The sequence below is a fragment of the Loxodonta africana genome, chromosome 1, assembly GCF_030014295.1.
Source record: "Loxodonta africana isolate mLoxAfr1 chromosome 1, mLoxAfr1.hap2, whole genome shotgun sequence".
In the NCBI taxonomy this organism is placed as follows: domain Eukaryota; kingdom Metazoa; phylum Chordata; class Mammalia; order Proboscidea; family Elephantidae; genus Loxodonta; species Loxodonta africana.
The window spans coordinates 108,378,928-108,398,300 of NC_087342.1; the positions used below are offsets into that span (position 1 = coordinate 108,378,928).

Consider the following 19,373-nt stretch of genomic DNA (forward strand, 5'->3'; position numbering starts at 1 on the left):
GTGTGGTGAATGATCAGGCTGCCGCATCTATCCTGGAGAATTCATCACAGAGAGCCAGAAAGTGTCCCTGAAGACTTCAAACTGACAAGTGGAGAAAAATTAAAGGGCCTTGGCCAGTCATATGAGTCTTGTGAATAATAATAATAATAATAATAATAATAATGATGAAATACTCTCAGTACACCTGCAACCTACAACATTGTCCCCCATAAAAAAAGAAAAACAAAAAAACATAGGCCCACCAAGGCACACACTCCATTGGATCCCATGTTTGTCAGACATTCTTCTTAGGGTTCGGGCCCCATACACCTGTTTGACTCCTGGCCAGGTTAATGCCTTTCTCTCTTTCTCTTTGTGTCTCTGTGTCTGTTTCTCTCCCTCTCTCATTTTCTGCAAAGCTCGAAGCCGTTACTCACTCCGCTGAGTTGCATCACTGACAAGCTGAAGCTCCACCAGCAGGCTTGCAGGTTTTGATTAGTTCAGACTCCTTTATTTCTTTCAACTTGGGAGGAGGGAAGGCTTTGTTTCTCAAGCAAATAGCAGGAAAGGGCTCTCTGGTCCTAGTGCCTTCCTATATTCTGCAGCAGATGGACTCCCATGGGGGTGAGTAGGGAAAGAGGAGGGGCGGAGGGAGAACGTTGAGGTTCTTTTGGAAAACCATGTTTCCACTTTTCATTATGACTGCTATTTTATGAATCATGTATTTATTGGGGAATTGTGCAGAGTACAGAATATTAGTTATCATTTCCCTTGATTGGAATCATTATCTCCTTTAGGCCAACATCAGCTAAAGACATGGGAAAGAATGAGTAAGGCATAGGGGAGCCAGTGAGGGCTAATGTAGGATAGAAGGCACAGTATTTGATGGTGTTGAGTTAGTCTGGTCATTCCTTCCATATTTCAAACTGAGAGTTTGTTTTGTTTTACATAGTGCCAAAATAACACTTGGACAGAACAGACTGTGCAAGCTTGCTTCTGGTTTAGGGTCCCCGGGGCTCCCATCTGCCCGACCCTCTGTGGCTGAAACATTGGCTGTTTGTACCCTTGCAGTACCTAGAGGAAAAACCTCCGGGAGGGACTGTAGTTTTAGAGATGCGCATCTATAGAATTTTCCTGCTGGGGTGTCTGCATATGTGAATTCAACAGGAAAACCAGTAGAAAAGGGACCTAGCAAATGACACTGAAAAAGTGCTACACAAATGGGTAGTACTTATTGTTTATCAAGGAGCCCTGGTGGCACAATGCTTAAGCGCTCAGCTGCTAACTGAAAGGTCTGCAGTTCAATCCCATCAGCGGCTTCACGGTAGGAAGACGTGGCAATCTGCTTCCATAAAGATTACAGTCTCAGAAACCCTATGGGGCACTTCTACTCTGTCCTGTAGGGTCGCTGTGAATCAGAGCCAACTGGACAGCAACAAGTATTTCTTTTTTTATTGTTTTATCATTCACATGGTGATTTAGATCAGCCCGATTATTTTGAGTCAATTTACTGGTGATTACTTAAAACATGTCCATAAGCCAGTGTAGCACAACTCTTTTCATTCCACAGAGGAGGAGGAAGAAGTAGACACGTTAATTATCCAGCCCTATGCTCACCTGAGGCCAAAGGCAGGCAGGAAACTCTGCTTTAAACTAGTTTAAAATTGAACTTAGTCCAGTTTTTTCCTCCTGCCCCAAACATTTCTGTGAGTTGTTACTGGTGAAGTAACGTGGTGCCAGGGTGGGAGGTTCTGTATAAACATTAAAGAGAAGAGAACAGAAAATCCCTCTTGTCAGCATATAGGGAAATAGCAAGAAACAACTAGACCTGGACTGTCAGGGAACTGGAGGAGCCCTGACTGACCTGACCTTGTTCTTGGTGTGGGGCTGTGCCAGGACACAGAGCGCTGACTGCTAGACTCATGGGATCAAGTCATTTGGAATAAGCACCGTTTTTTGCTTCCCCGGGAACTGGTGCTTAGCACCGCGCCCCGCCCCAGGAGCAGCCTGTCTGTAGGTTTTCAGGTGCCAGGCTACATAGTTCTATCCTATTATTCCCTTCAGTATCTAAAACTATCCCTAGAGTCCGTGACATAGAGCCATCCTACGAATGAGATGTAATAATGAGGTGGATTTTTGGTTTGCTTTTTTTTTTCGGTGCTTTAGTAACTAAGGAGCCTGGTGGTTCAATGGTTAAGAGCTCAGCTACTAACCAGAAGGTCAGCAGTTCAAATCCACCAGCCACTCCTTGGAAACCCTAGGGGGCAGTTCTACTCTGTCCTGTAGGGTTGCTATGAGTCAGAAATAACTGGACAGCAATGGGTTAATAACTAAAATCCTTTGGATTGAGTCCATTTCTGTGCCACTAGTCTTCGTTAGAAGCCCTGGTGGTGCAGTGGTTTAAGCGTTTGACTGCTAACCAAAAGGTTGGCAGTTCAAATTCAGCAGCCACTCCTTGGAAACCTTATGGGGCAATTCTACCCTGTCCTATAAGGTCTCTGTGAGTTGGAATTGACTTGAGGGCAACGGGTTAGTCTTCATTATATAAGAAGCCCTCATGGGACAATGTTAAGCACTGAGCTGCTAACTGACAGGTTGGCAGTTTGAACCCACCAGTGGCTCCATGGGGAGAAGAGACCTGGTAATCTTTTCCTGTAAAGATTTGCAGCCTAGGAAACCCAGTGGGGCAGTTCTGCTCTGTCCTGTAGGGTTGCTGTGAGTCAGAATAGATGCAAAGACACACAACAGTCTTTGTTATACTCCTTGTTATGCTCAAATAATGCTATTTCCCCATAGTTACATGGACAGCTAAAATATTAACTCCCATTCCCACCCCCAAGCAGTCCTATGGTCATGTTCTGAGCTGCTTTCTAGAACAGTTCATGTTTTTGTGTAGAGGAGACTGTTCTCATCTTCCTATCCAAAGGGATGCTCAAAATATTCTCATATGATCTAGAGTGAGAAAAAATAAAATTCATCACGGCTCTACAGTAGAATTGAAGGTTCAGATCCAGGTTTGAATCCCAGCCCATCAACTTACCAGGCAAGTTTCTGACTCATCTAAAACTTAGTCTTACTATTTGTGAAATGGGGCTATAATACTGACCTCTTAGGGTTATAGTGAGAATTAGATTAAATAAGATACTTTATGTAAAATGCTTATAGGAGACCTGACACACAGTATGTGCTAATTAGATTCTAGTTGATATTATTAAGCTAAAATTGTTTTGGGAAAATTAGATATTGTTAAGCTAAAATTGTGGGAAAATTATATATCTATATATCGTATATAGGCAAGCCCTGGTTTCAGTGAATCAAGTGAAAAATCCAGACATTTAAAGATTATTTGCTTTTTGAAATGGATCACCACAGAGCATATTTAAAATATAAAACCCTTGGAATATTTAAATATTTTAATGAGTTAATACTTAAAAATACTCATATAGCATTCACAAAGTACCTGTCACATAGAAGTGCACAGTAAATGTTCACCATTATAATTATCATTCTGTAGAATTAAAATGAACACTTACAGAGCTACAAGCGTTGAGCCACTCACAAAAAAGTCAATAAAACATTAAAAGAAAATAACTATGCAATTGTAATGCTGGAAAATAGAAAATGCTATTTAATTACATTTGTATGCAACTGGGCATAATAATATTCTGTTCCAAGGGGTCAGAGGAATAAAAGCAACCAGAAAGGACTGTTCCTAAAGAAGTTCCATTTCATTCCATTTTATCCTAAAAGGCACTGCAAAGAACGACCATGACTTAATCTATTTAAAGACCTCCCAATAATCCAATTTCACAGCTTCCTTTATTGGCATCCTTTCTTCTGAGTAATTTTTCAAGTATGACCACAAATGCTGGAACTTAATGAATTATAATAATAACCAAAACCAAACCCATTGCTGTCGAGTTGATTCTTACTCATAGTGACCCTATAGGACAGAGTAGAACTGCCCCATGTGGTTTCCAGAGAGTGACTGGTAGATGCGAACTGCTCACATTTTGGTAAGCAGCCGAGCTCTTAACCACTCCACCACCAGGGCTCCATAATAATGACAGTGATATTATGTTGTATGGTTCCTGCAATCTTCCTCAAACCCTTTTTGGAAATGTTGTTGTTGTGTGCCATCGAGTCAATTCTGACTCGTAGTGACCTAAAGACATAGTAGAACTGCCCCATCGGGTTTCCTCAGCTGTAATCTTTATGGGAGCAGACGGCCAGGTCTTTTCTCCTGCAGAGCCACTGTGGAGTCTAACCACCAACTTTTCAGTTAGCAGCTGAGCATTTTAACCATTGTGCCACCAGGACTCCTTTTTTTGGAAATAGGTATAAATAAAATAAAATGTTAAAGGTGTGCTACCCATGATCCCTACTTTACTACAAAGAAAGATGTGATACTAGATGTCTTGACATTCGTAGGTGCCATACTAGGATTTAGGAAATATTTCCTTAACCTGGGACAGCCTTAAATATTATAACAAAAGCAGTTGTAGGTTTATAACTGAATAAGTTACTTTCATATGTAATTAATTAACAGGGTCTGCCTTGTTACAATGTGTCTAGATCATATTCAGTTGAATTATAAAAATCAAGCCCTACTTACCAGGAAGCAGTCTAGTGATGTTACAGTACAAAAGCAGCCCTGTAGAGGTTGGCCCCTCTTCCGTGCCAAAGTGTGGCCTTAACATGTAACAGTCTGTATTTAAGTGGCATTCTCCCCCACCCCCAGTGCTTTTATGCGTTGTCTTATTTTGTTGCTTATGGCCCGAAAAGAATATTCACTAAACAGAGATCTTATTGGTATTGAGTCGATTCCGACTCATAGTGACTCTGTAGGGCAGAGTAAAACTGCCCCATAGGGTTTCAAAGGCTGTAACCTTGATGGAAGCAGACTGCCACATCTTCATCCCTTACAGAGATAGCCAAAGTTATTTCTCATCGCTTCTATTAAAGAGCAGGGTGTGGCAGGGAAAGGACCAGAGAGATACAATCCAAACCACTGTATGTCTTTATAATTGTAATAATATTATCACTTCCATGGCATTTTTGATGTTCAAAGCACTTGTGAGGCTTGACACAAAGATTATAATTACTTTCCTGGAGGTCATTACAAAATACTATGTAAATAAATAATTACTGACTTTGAAAATGTATTTTATGTAATTATCCTACTATGGAAAAAAGCATAGTTGTTTACTGAGTCTAATTCTTTGACTTGTGGATCAGAGTATGAGCAATTGTTAGTCTCCACAAGGAGACTCTGCATAGGTTTATTCAGGGTGGGGGCACTACAGATAACTCCTTCCCCGCCCCACTCACCTGAGTGAAGTGACAGATTAGCATCCGTTCGTACCACTCTTTCCTGTACGTGAGGTGCAAGGGATTTACATGGGCATTTTCCTGTGGTCATAGACATGGTGCCCACGGGACCTCACTGATGCTTTCTTGGAGGCCTTTTACAGATTTATGATACATTTAGTAAAGATGCATAAGGAAGGTCTATGAATACTGGTTGTGTCAGTTGTTCTGGCAGAGGTCACTATAGGTTGTACGGAGGACTTTTCTTTGCAATTGGGTTCTTTTTTTTTTTTTTACACAGGACAGAGTTAACAACTATAATCTTTCTGAAAACTCTTTTATTCTTTTCTCTTCTAAGCACATTGTCTTGAATTTCCTCTTTCAAAACATTTAAAGATCAAAAAATTCCACTTAATCAGCTGCCTAGGACTATTGAGGACGTCTCCATTTTTATGCCTCTCGTTTGCTAAACTATAATATTTCCAAAGGTCAGCAGAATAGGCGTTAGTCTAATAAATAAAATAACTGAAAAATCATTTTACTACCACAAAATCTAGAAATTGCCAGTGGAAAATTCTCACTTGATCACGAAAAGTCCATCAGGGGGATTGTTTCATGTAATTGGCTAACCCAGTGGTATTTGATGTAGCTCATTTTTAAATATCCCTTGTAACCAAGTTTCTATCAAGTTTCCCAAGTCAAGGTTTTGAAACTAGCAGCTTCAGTAATGTGCCAAGTATATGTAAACATTTATTTTAGCAGAGCCTCTCTTTCAACTCACAGGAGAGAGCAACCCCTTAAGAAAGGTTAAAAGGAAAACTCCAGCAATTAGTGCTAATAAACCAGAACGTTAAAGCAACCATCATAAAAACACTAGAACATCTACTTTTCACTACAGACCGTTCCTTTTTTAAGAGCCACCTGTTTGGTAGACACACCTTTGCCGTGGCAGCCGTGGGCAAGTAATGAAGTTTAATAGGAGCCACTCTTATTTTGAAGAAGTTCTCTGTTTAAAGCCACAGAGGGGGAAGTTATTAAATTTAATGGACCCTAAACAAAAGCAAGCCCTGGGTTAACAACTGCATGTTCAGTGCTCTTCTCTGTTATATTGACTTGATTTGTTGGGTTATCTTTGCATTGTATTAGTAGGGATTCTTCATGCTTTCTCACTAGCACTCACGTGGTTTTATCTTATTGCCCAGGGTCCAGAGTCAGGGCATCCCCAGACTGTGATTTACTTTAACTTTTGTTTTACTGGTACTAGGGACCAAAGAGATGGTTTCCATTCTCACCAGATTAGTTGGAGATAGTTGGCCCAGCTCACAAAGTTGACTAAGTTTGATTGTATGACTAGTTACTGTTATTTGTAGCTAGCCTAAGGTTGCAAAGCTCAGAATGAAACTTCTGTATATCGGTTGACACTGATTTGATACATGGTTCTTGTGAGGATTTATTCCTGACACATGTACAACCCACCCACACATTGGAAAAAGATTTAGTGATGAAAGGAGCCATGCTTATCTAGGGATGGCAAAGACATAGTTATGAATTTTATTGAAGCTTAACTGCAGTTCCCCCTTTCTTTTTATAATGGAAAACTTAGGAGCTTGAACCTTGTCACCAAAAGCATTGGAGTTAATTTTCTAGTGGCACAGTGGCTTCTGTGGTGCGCTGGGATCCGAGAAGAGGGTGAGGGCAATTTACTTCAGGAAACCTGAGTTTTAGTTTCAGTGTCCCTGAAGATTCTTTACACTCGCCTCGGATAAGCCAGTTAATTTATTGTATCTCAGAGGCCCTGTGTAAATGGATTGCTTGAAGTTGCCCATCGACGTGTCTCAGAGGTCCTGTAAGGAGTAAGATGATGCCTGTCCAGGGATGTGTTGTCCTTAGGACTTTTAGTAAAGAAAGTTAGCATTTACGATAAATGCTAGTGGAAAAACTAGGTTACATGACTGGCTTCAAAAACTTAGAAACATGCTAGTACGTTTTTAAAACACCAAGAGTGTTCTTCTTGCACCTAGAAATACTGCCTCCCTGTTTACTTTTGTCACTTACTTATAATGACACTTCTCGTTAGAAAACCTTTTGCACGTTTCCTTCTTGGGGAGGAACTTCCTCTGTCACTGAAATTGTCACCAAATGGTCTTGATTATGGTTTTCTGCATATTTGGTCTATTTTTTTTTATTAATTTTTTTTCTTTAGCTTTTCTCATAGGCAAATGCCCAAATGTTTATCTTTAGGTGGTCATTCATATCAATTCAAGTACAGAACAGACCCAGATAAAATGACAATCCATTCATGTAGCTACTTAGCTGCCTCCCAAAATATTCAACTCACCTAGATAAAAGGTGCGCCTTTTTTCTTCAGAACTTCTGGCAGGGGTGTCTATAATTTAAAGCACCACTTTTTGGGGCGTGGGGGGGAATATGGAACTGTTTATATTCCTTAAGTGTGCCATGCTGTTTCATGCTTCTGTGTCAGCCCCTCCTGTTGGTCCTTCTTGACCACCCCTTCCTCTGGGAAGCCTTCCTCAACCATCACTTTTCTCAGAGTGAATCACGCTCTCATCTATGCTCCTCTGTATCTCATCGCTCTACTACATTTGCTGTTGTTAGGTGCCAACATGCTGATTTTCAACTCATAGCAACTCTGTGTGACAGAGTAGAACTGTCCTATAGGGTTTTCTTAGTTGTAATGTTTATGGAAGCAGATCGCTAGGTCTTTTTTCCTACAGAGCCACTGGGTGGGTTCAAACTGTCCACCTTTCAGTTAACAGCTGAGCGCTTAACTGTTGTGCCACCAAGGCTCCTTCTGCACGTCAGACACATCTCATGTATACTCATCTTCCTTTAGTATTTTAATTTGATTTAATGCCTTTTTTATAGGAGGTCAGCTTCTCAAAGACAGTGACAGTGTCTTACATATTCTTGAATCCTTTTACTGTAGCACAGTTTGGGGCCCATAGTAGGTGCTCTGTAAATCTTTAATGAAACAAGTATTAGTGGGAAAAAAAGATAAAAGAAAAACAGGAAGACAGGCATGTAGAAGAAAAAAGGGGAAGGAAAGAGGATTTTGTTCACCTGGAACAACAAGGAAAGGGCAAGACAATAGAAACTTCTTGCTGATAAGGACAGGAAATAGCACAGTAAGAGTGTGCATAAGCAGTACATATTTTTATCTCCAAGTCCTTTTGCAATGTGTTTCGTATTTAGGATACATATCAAGTCTGCATCTGTTTCCAGACTTGCTGCTAACAGTTAGTAAGAATGCCAACACATACTTTAGGTCCAGCTTGAAACCAAATGACCAAATAGAATTTTTGAAATCTATTTTATGGTCTGACATTGATTATAGCCATCGTGTAATACAGCGTTGAAGTCTTTTCTGAGAAAGTGATTGAAATTGTATCAACTAAGTTGTAAATCGAAGCAAAGATAGTCCTCTAAAACAAAGCAGCCATTTCTCACCAAGTCTTCCAGGCTGAATTTTTCCTGTACCTTCCCTTCCTTTTTTAACCGTTTCTGTATGATGTAGTTTCATGTCCTTTCACTGTCCTGGTCAGTGATCCCTGGACACACTGCAGTTTGTCAGTGTCCCAGTTACAGCCTGCCACCCAGATCCAAGCTCCTTTATTCTTGCCTCTGAACTAAAATGGCCTTAGTTCTTTTGGTAGCCATATTACTCTGTTTTCTCATATTTGCCACTTAATGTCAAGCTGCATTTTTTCCATTTCTTTACTTTTAGAGTTGTTTTTCTTTAGATCCAGGGATTTTTTTCTTCTTAGAACTTGTGGTAATGAAAGTTTGGCTAACCAGATAAATGCTGACGGAAAAACTAAGTTGCATCATTAACTTCAAAAAATATAGAAACCTACTATCCAAAACCTGTTGCTGTCGAGTTGATTTTGACTCATAGTGACCCTATGGGACAGAGTAGAACTGCCCCATAGAGTTTCCAAGGACCACCTGGTGGATTTGAACTGCTGACCTTTTGGTTAGCAGCCATAGCTCTTAACTATTATGCCACCAGGGTTTCCTAGAAACATGCTAGTACATTTTTAAAACACTCAGGAATGTGCATCTTGCCTGTGAGAATGCCATCTCCCCATTTCCTTTTGTCTTTCCATAAGTTGATTCTTTAAAGCTATCCCTGCTAGGTTTTATCTTATTAAATTCAGGTAATAGTTGCTGCCTGTCAAGAACTGTTTGGATCTTAATTAATGTTATACAGTATATTTGCTGCCTCTCAGCATTCCTTCCTATGTGGGCGGCCTTTCTTCATTTCAGTCATTCCGAGTCAGCTCAACAAATATCTGGTACAGACTTAAAATGTGCTTAGGCAGGCAATGAATAACAAGAAGACACGGTCTCTGCCCTTGGGAAGCTTTCAGTCCCCTTTAGCAGAGTTGATACAATTACATTGTGATACCAGACCATGGAGATGCCAAAATACTCGACGGTTGTTCAGGATTCTGGAGAAAGGAGATCTCTTTTGCCCCTTGGCTTTATTCATTCAATTCCATAACTAACTTACAGCCATCTCATTTAGGAAATTAAAAAAAAAAAAGTCAATTTCATTCTGCTCAGATATACCTTTACTCTGAATGACTTTAAAAATTACATTTGTAACTTAAAAAAAATTGCATTTGTTGAAGTGTGCGACTTCATAAGTTTTCTTAAGATGTGGCAAGAGTGTATAAGAGCTTGTCTTTTCCCAGATAGATTGAAAGCTTCCCTAGGCCAAGGGCCTGGCCTTCTAATCCTTGGCTATCTCTCTGTAACTTCTCATTTCATGCTCTGCATGTAATCTGCGTATGGAACCTTCTTGCACGTAGCAGAAAGGCCTACCCGACAGTCAGTGCTGCATGCTTGACGGTTACCTGTCCTGGACTGGCATTAGGAATTGGCTAATAGATCTCGAAGTAGAACTGTGTAGGAGATTGAGGAAATTGCCATTTAGCCTAATTTCATATTCCAGATACATAAGTACAGCCCTAGCATGTGATGTCTTATGGAATTTGCCAATATCTGTAATAAATCTCTGATAAAGCACTGTTAGCTGTATGCTTTAACATATACATTTAAATATGCATGTATTCTCTCTTCAGCACATTTAGAATACATATACATGTAAATATTCTTCACAGGTCTATTAATTGTGATATTAATAAATATCAGCCAAGGCAATAATTATTTTTTCAGAAGAAGCAGGACCACTGAAACCCGTATGTTTTACTATTATTATTTTTTACTTCGCCGAGCACTGATTTCCCAGGAAATGTTAATTGACCACTGGGTTTGGTAAAAGAAGGGAAAGAGAAACTACATGATTATTTTAAGTTAGTTATTAGGTTTGTTAGTACATAGAAAAAATTGTCAGGGGAGCCATAGAAGGATACAATTGGAAGAGGTAGCTAAATAAGTAAGAAGCCTTTTTATTATTAAAATCTTACATGATAAAAAGCAAATGACAACACACTTTAATTTGAATTGTTCAAAGTCATTTGTGGACAAGCCTTTATTTTGAACAGTGTTGAAATAAGTAGTCATTTTTGGACTTCTTTTTGTTTGCTTGTTTGTTTGTTTTTCCCTGCAAAGTAAACGGGTAGGCATATATTATTAAATTAGGTCAGAATTTAAATGACTTGGTCTGAGACAAATTTAGGATCCCATTTGACTATGCTGTCTAAATTACTTTTTGGATAATGACTCTCAAGAAGTTTATGAATCTCAGATCATGAAAAAGTCAAGTAAAAAATGAAAACAAACACACAAAATCTCTGCTTAGGCAACACTGTCCGTAAATATCTCAAAGGATTTCTTTAGCAGGAATGTGGTGTATTTTTTTCAGAGAGACTGGCGTTAAGTAACCAATCTAGAAATGCAGCCAAGCACAGCACACCTGGGAGAAGACGAGTGTTTCTGTGTGCAACCAAAATGGTCACCGTCCTAGCTTCCCATTGTAATGAGTAATAATGCCATAGTTAATGAAATAATAATAGCAGATGTAATGATGGTTATAAACACACTTGACCTTGTGCCAAGGAGAGCAGTGATTCATGATGTATCAATAATAAACCCATTTATGTGGTCACAATAAATCCACACATAATTAAGAAGAACCCTTTCTAACTAGAAACCACAAAGAAAATAAAAACAGGCTTTGGAAAAGAGGAACAATTCTGATAATCGTGCGATGGTGCTTATCATTAAAACAAAACAGAAACCAAATCCATAAGTTCCCAACTACAGCTTAGGAAAACACTACGTTCTCATTGTGGCTTATAGGTATGGTGGAGAGTTGACCTAAAATATTCCAAAAAGGAAAGAGTTTGACACTCTAGGTAGTTATACAGAGAAAATTAAAGTTGTTCTCTGACCTTCAAAGTGGGCAAGTATCATAGGTATCTTCGGAAGGCTTAACAAAACTTCGAATAGCCACTTTAATCCAGCCAACGACTAAATTACATAAATTGGGGCATACATCCAAAAGGAAGCCAACACTGGTAAAATAGCATTTGCTCAGTAAAACTGTGTTGAATTGATTTATCAGGAAAACATTTATTTCAAGGCCCACACATGCAGCATAATGACTAGTATGCACACCGTCCTTGGTGGTGTGTTGGAGATTGCACTTGGCTGGGCATTGAGGAACCTGTCTTCCAATTTTGGACGTACCTCTGAGTTCTTGAGCAGGTCACCTAACTTCTCTGGGTCTTAGTTACCTCATGTGAAAATGAAGTAGTTGAGCTAGATGTTCTCCAAGGTATCGTAAAGCTTTGAATGTCTGTGATTCTAAAATTAGGCCTGAAAGGGTAGGTTTTCTCACAGAAAAGATTTAGTGATCAACCAGCACGTCAGAAAACTAAATACCACTGTCCGTAATAACAATAAGGATTAGTGTAGCCATTGACTTATAAATTAAATTAACAGGAACAGCTACTACAGATGCCAAGAAAAGCTTTGTCTTGTGCTTCAGTTTATTCTGATGAGATGCAACCTAAGATTGGCTAATTAATGCCAGAACTTTACATTTAAACCTTCACACCTGAGCATAGCAGAACCTCAGTTTAAGATGAAGCCTCATATATGTGCGTGTGTCAGAGTCTGCAGACAGATTTTGAAACTCCAGATTTAATTGAAAATTAAGGAACTGTTTTATTGACTTTTTTTTCATTGTGCTTTAGATGAAGGTTTATAGAGCAAATTCGTTTCTCATTAAACAAGTAATACACATATTGTTTTGTGACATTGGTTGCCATCTCCCTGGCATGTCAACACTCTCTCCCTTCTTGACCCTGAGTTCCCCATTATCAGCTTTCCTGTTCCCTCTTGCATTCTCGTCCTTGCACCTGGGTTGATGTGCCCATTTAGTCTCATTTCGTTTTACAGGCCTGTCTAATCTTTGGCTGGAAACCTTGATGGCGTAGTGGTTAAGAACTCAGCTGCTTACCAAAAGGCCGGTAGTTCAAATTCACCGGGCACTCCTTGGAAATGTTATGGGGCAGTTCTACTCTGTCCTATAGGGTTGCTATGAGTCAGAATTGACTCCATGGCAGTGGGTAGTAGGTAGCTAATCTTTGGCTGAAAGGTGAACCTCAGGAGTGACTTCAGTACCGAGTTATTAAAAGGGTATCCGGAGGCCATACTCTTGGGGTTTCTCCAGTCTCTATCAGGCTACTGGTCTTTTTTTGTGAGTTTGAATTTTGTTCTACATTTTTCTCCAGCTCTATTTGGGACCCTCTATTGTGATCCCTGTCAGAGCAGTCAGTGGTGGTAGCCGGGTACCATCTAGTTTTGCTGGACTCAGTCTGATGGAGGCTGTGGTAGTTGTGGTCCATTAGTCCTTTGGACTAATCTTTCCCTCTGTCCTTGGTTTTCTTCATTCTCCCTTGCTCCAGTTTATTGACATTTTTAACATATCCCTGTGTGGTTTTATGTGACTTCACTGTGTTACACACTTTTCACTGAGAATGATTATGAAGATTTCTCTTACTGGAGAAGTGAGAATCTTATAAGCTAAGGGTTACTGAAATAAAAGAATAGGTGAGGTCTGTTCATAATACAATAAATGAGATCAGGTACTAGGCTTTCTATATTAAGAAATTAGATATATTCAGAGAAAATATTGAATCATAAAAACGTTCCTTTTGGTGAAACATTGCTATCATCGTGTTTTATGATCATAAGATTAAAAAGCTTTATTAATACAAATAATTACCAACTTTAATTCACTTGTTCTCTAAGCACTGTTACAGCCACCAGGGATACAGTGATGAACAAGACAGCAAAGCTCATGGAGCTTTTTCTCCTGACCTGTGGCATGGTGATTAAACACTCAATCTTTGGAACCAGGCTCCTTGGTTTAAATCCATGTTTCTTCACTCACTACCTATGTGATCTTGGAGAAATTAAAGATTACTTAGCTTATCTTTAGCTTAGTTTCTTTATCTGTAAAATGGGCATATAATAATACTAATCTCAAAAGGTTGTTATAAGGACTAAGGATAGTTAATATGTGTAAAGCTCTTAGAATACTGTCTGGCACTCAATAAATGCTAGCTATTTCTGGGAAAGAGTGGGCAATTAAAAATAAGAAAATATTATCTAGGGAGTGTACTCTGAAGAAGTAAAATAGGGGGCTACAATGAGGGGAAAACATTTGAGCTGAGATCTCTGTAACAAGGAGTTAGGCAAGGAGGAAGACAGAGGGCATTCCAGGCAATGGGAGAAAGTAGTACAAGAGCCTGTCAACCAGTAAACTAGTTGCCATTGAATTAATTCCAACTCATGGTGACCTCATGGGTGATCAGAGTAGAACTATGTTCCACAGGGCTTTCAATGGCTGATTTTTCAGAAGTAGATTACAAAACCTTTTTTTCAAAGGCACCTCTGGGTGAACTCAAACTTCCAACCTTTCAGTTAACAGCCAAGTACATTGACTGTTTGCACCACCTGCAAGGGCCCTTGAATGGGAAGAAATTGGAATGTGTAAAGAAAGACGCCCCGTGACTGGAATGTATAGAAGATGAGATCAAGTCAGAGAGATGGGTTGGGTCTGGGTCATGCAGGGTCTCTGCTGGTCAGGGTCAGAAGTTTGGACTTGCCATTATGTGACACAGTGAGCCACTGGCCATTGTAAGCAGGGTCATGATATAACCAGATTTCTATTTTCAAAAAGTCACTCTGGGTATTGATAGAAAATTCTAAGAGGAAAAGAGAGCAAACAAGGAGTGTGTTGGGAAGCGGTGGCAATCACTTGGTAAGAGGATGTGGGGGGATGATGACACTCTGAATTGGAGAGAAAGCTAGAATATTTTGCTTATATCATCGAAATAATATTAGTAACATTTCCCCTACATGTTACTTTACTTTAAAATGGATAATGCTGCATCTTATAAAATTTTAGTTAGTATCTAGACACTGTTCATATACCCCAAAGTGAAGTGGCAATTCAGGAATTAATTAATTAGGTGAATTTTCTAAAATTCAGACCAGAAACCCAGTTTGGGAGTCAAAATGTTTGATTTGGTTGTTTTTGTTGACACATTAATCTGAATATTTCCAGTAGCTTCCCTTCCCTGGCATAGTGCAAAACCAGATTTCAGTGCCGTGAAGTTCAATGATGAGATTAATTTTAACAACTCAGCTGGCATTATATTTTCTACTCATCCTCTTAAATTCCAGGTAGTGTGTAAAGTGAAGCCAGGGTCGACACCATCACTTGTCAGCCCTGTGAATGTAGCTAACCCAGGATAACTTCTTCACAGCAGATAAGTAATTGGGATATATCTTACACTGGAATGAATTTGGTTTGATAAGGGATGAGGAACTTGTTCTAAGCAGAATCTCATAACCACAAGCTAAGGTTAAAGGAAAAATCTTTAAATAGTATCACTCCCTCCTCAGACCCTTTAACAGTGTCCTAAGGAGAGATTATTCCCCCCAAAAGCTTCAGCTTGGGGCTCAAGAAATTAGTTTTCAAGGTCTTATGAAGATAATGGTTTTTCTTACATTTCTTGTTTGAAAAATAACAAGAGTCTTGTTCTCCTGGGACATGAGCTTCCTCTTTTTCTTGGAATCCCAAAGTGTAGAGGTGTGTGTCCTGAAAACCATTGGAACCATTTGGTTTGTTAGTTTGTTTTAAAGGAAAGGAGAGCAGTAAAATCTAGTTGGGGGAACACATTCCCCTAGTGATCTAATCTACTTAAAATTTATCTGAGGGGTTTATTTTGAGTTTTGAGTCCTAAGGACTAAAAAGAAGATACATTTCAAAGGACATCAGCATCTCTTAGATGGAAAATCCGGAATAATCCCAAAGGCTCTGAAAACTCTGTAGATTGGAGCTCTGGATGACAGGTTGGCTCTTCCTCTGGCTGTCAGACCCATTTTTAACCTTTCTCTCCGGCCTTTTCATTCAGAAGGGTACAGCAAGACAGAATAGAAGTCAGAAGATTTAATAGGAAGAAAATGCAAAAGTAGAGTGAGCAAATGACAGTTAGTACGCCACTGGAAAAAAAGAGAGCCATTATTTAAAGGAATGAACTTTAAAGACAGTGTATTTTATTGGAAAGAGGCAGCTCATGAGCTAAGAGATCTGAGTCCTGGTGGTATAAAAAAAAAAAAAAAAAATAGACGTATATAATTAATTCCCCTCCTCTGTCAGATGAGAGGCTGGACTTGACCATACTCTTGGTCCCCTACAGTCTTAAGGCTTTGGTACTCTTCCTTTTCATTTTAACACTGCAGTGTAATAGTAAAAAATCATGGCAAAAGTGGGTAAGGAGATAGATAACTAGGTATATATTTAAGGACCTTAAAACTAGAAAACTGGAGATGTGGTTGTGTTTCAGCCCATTTGCAGACTTTCTAAGCTAGTGTTGGAAGTGTCAGTGTTGGGCTTGCAAGTGGCTCCCTGCAAATGGCTGAGTCACGTCACCCTGCTCTTCTTTGCCATGCTTCTTGATATCTAAAGGAAAAAACTCAAAACTATTTCACCAAAGTGAACCTCACCAAAGGCTTTCTCTACCCACTTATCAATAAGAAGGTAAAGTTTCAAACCACAAAATATAGAACTTTGGGGAAAAAAAAAATCCCCCTAAAAATTTGCAAAAATCAAATAAGCAATACCATTTTAGGTTATGTAAAAGGCAAACTGAAGCCATTTACATTGAGGTAGAACTCTTCAGTTACCTAAAAATGTGGCAAGCAAGTATACTTCAACAAATATAACAAATAAGCAGGTTAGCATGCTGGAAATACAGAAAGAATAGAGACTTGTACAACTAAAATCTGTGAGTTAGGGCTGTTCAGCACCTTACAAATAACATTGATATAAAGAGGCCCGTGGCCCTGTGCAGTTAGATGACAAGTGGACTCTTGCGATAGGTCTAGCTGCCGTCTCCAGAAAATGCTGGCCTAACGGCTGGGTCAGCCAGAGAGGTAGAGACCAGGCAGATGCAACAGAACATGGAGAGGAAAACTGAAGACACCACCAGGAAGGAGCCACCTAGGGGAAGCTTAACTCTTTAGTTTCTCTGCTTCAGAAACTAGGGACATTAAAAAGAGCTAGGACACTAGGACTATATGTAACAGTGGCTTTCTGATGATAGGTATTACTTAAAACTTACAGATAAAGAACTCTATCTCAGAACCTAAGTCAGATCAGGAACAGAAGGAAATGGGAGAACAAGGAATTATGTCCAAAACAAAACAAAATAAAAAACTCGAACCCATCGCTATGGAGCAGATTCCGACTCATGGTGACCCTACAGGACAGAGTAGAACTGCTCCATAGGGTTTCCAAGGAGCAGCTGCTGGATTCCAGCTGCTGATCTTTTGGTTAGCAGCCAAATGGTTAACCACTGTGCTACCAGGGCTCCAACTATGTCCAAAGGAATTAGTAAAATAAGGGCATAGCAGGACTTAGCATTTGCTCTATTTAGTATTTGCCCTATTTATACTTAGTACTTACTGAGTAGCCTATGTTTATGCTTGATGCTGGTCAGAGAACCCAAAATAAAATAAAATTTGCCCTATTTATACAGGAGTAACAGGAATCCTGGTGGCACTTGGCTGCTAACCTAAAGGTTGGCGGTTTAAACCCACCAGCCGCTCTGCAGGAGAAGAATAATGGCAGTTTGCTTCCCTGAAGATTTACAGCCTTGGAAACCCTATAGGGCTGTGCTACCCTGTCCTAAAGGGTTGCTATGGGTTGGAATCGACTCAATGGCAATGGGTTTATAAAGGAGTAAGCTAATTTTCCATAGAAACAACTTTGGGTTCCAAATAATGTGCTTTTCCCACTGTGCTTTGTAACAGGAGCCTTCATATCAGAACAAGATATCGCTACAAAAGCCTGCTGGGTATCATCTTAAGAGGGATTTTTATCACACTGGTCTTTCCAGGCTATACCTGGGAACACCACCAATAATCCTTACGAAGTAGCCAAAGTTTATGCTTGATGCAGGTCAAAGGACCCCAAATAAAGTATAATTCACCAAATTCCCAGCCAGAAATAACAGTGAAAATAATCTACCTCTCGATTTTGTAGACTTTAATTTTTTTCTAGAAGTTAAATATATGCATAATAACAAAATGTTAGCACTCTAAAGTCTATGTTGTTATATGAGGGCCAAAAACCTTAAAGACAGTACCTAAATTATGCATAACCATACAGTCATGCGTTGCTTAACATCCACGAAATGTTACGTGAAATAGCAGGTTATGTGTTTTGGATGTAGTGTGAACACCGATTATATACACCTACTTCTCACTTATCAACTATCTCGTTATCTGACATTTTGCATTTATGACAATAGACAAAAACTATCATTGGGGTATTTTGTGCGTCAACGGGGAGTGGAGGTGATGGGGAGGAGGAGGAGGGCAAGGTTTGTGAGGGGGAGTGCGATCCCTGGGGGACGCAGGCAGTTTGTATTGGGCAGAGGAGCCAGGCTGGCCTGGGTGAGTAGGGGGGCTGGTGGGTAGTGCGCAAGAGAGGCGGCGGGGGGGGAGGGCGGGCCATGAGGAGGTGGCAGGAACCATGGCTGCAGGAGTCAGGCAGGGGCTCAGAAGTCTCTTCTGCCAAAGTTGCCTCTTTGCCATGTCCACAGCCTTCACTGGGCCCAAGTGACCGGGCCTCACCTGCCGGCAAGCCCAGGAGCTGCCTGCCACTGAGTCCTGTCTCTGGGACCAGCAGAGCAGGAAGGTGAAGAGGCGAGGCACAAGTCTGCAAAGGCCTGAAGCACAGTTGATGGTGGTGGGCCTCTGATGCTCCTGAGGTGGCAACCGGCCCCTGACCACCACCACTCCCAACCCCCACGGGCTCTATGGTGGTGGGGAAGGCGTGGGGGGAAGGGGGAACCTGCTACACCATGTGCATCCTGAGATGCACGGGGGTGGGGGGGGCACCCAGCGGGTGGTGAACGGGTAGGGGTGGGGGACACAGGTGCCTAAGGCATAGCCCCGACTCTCATGTAATGGCCTGGTCTTTGGAACCAAACTAGGTCAATAAGTGAGGAGTGGGTGTATTTAGCAAAGCTATATGGGTTTTTATATGGGATACTGTAGTGTACTGTACCATTATACGCCTGGCAGCACAGTCACTTTGTATACAAAAGACATGAGGTATACGTGTTGCCTGTGGGAAGCTGTTGGCTTTCCTTATGTCAGGTTACAGCTCTGTTAAAACCTTATGGGACCATGGATGTATATACTGTCCAACATAGCCAGAACAGATGTTATTCGGCCCAGGACTATATATTCTGCCTTGCAAGATTTGGAAAGATTAATATAAAATAGTATTTAACTTCAGATAGTTCAAAATCCAGACTACTTGCATGAGGTATCTAGAAAGAAAAAGAGAAATAGCTCACATCAGATGTCCCATGGAATGTGTGAGCCTAAAGTTAATTTTATCTGTTGACTGCTAAATGCAATGACAGGAAACTTTCTTAAAAAGCTAATTGTGTTTCCTGTTTCCTTTAGCCTCTGTTGCAAGCTGTTGTTAACGATTGTATTTTTTTAATTTTGTGGAAAAGGATTCTAAATTTTCTAATTGGCATATGTATTTAGGGACAGAA

General features: G+C 40.2%; 1 protein-coding gene across 10 annotated transcripts in view; it reads left to right on the top strand.

The window, feature by feature from the left end:
- RUNX2 (RUNX family transcription factor 2) overlaps nt 1–19,373 on the top strand; it is a 380,120-nt gene that overhangs the window by 98,501 nt on the left and 262,246 nt on the right. The window contains exon 7 of one of the 10 annotated variants that reach the window (XM_064286836.1): nt 399–18,144. The exons of the other annotated variants lie outside the window; for them this stretch is intronic. Coding sequence (XP_064142906.1) covers nt 399–424 — 26 coding nt within the window. The 3' untranslated portion in view covers nt 425–18,144. Of the gene's footprint in view, nt 1–398; nt 18,145–19,373 lie in introns of those variants that run through there. 10 annotated transcript variants of the gene reach the window in all.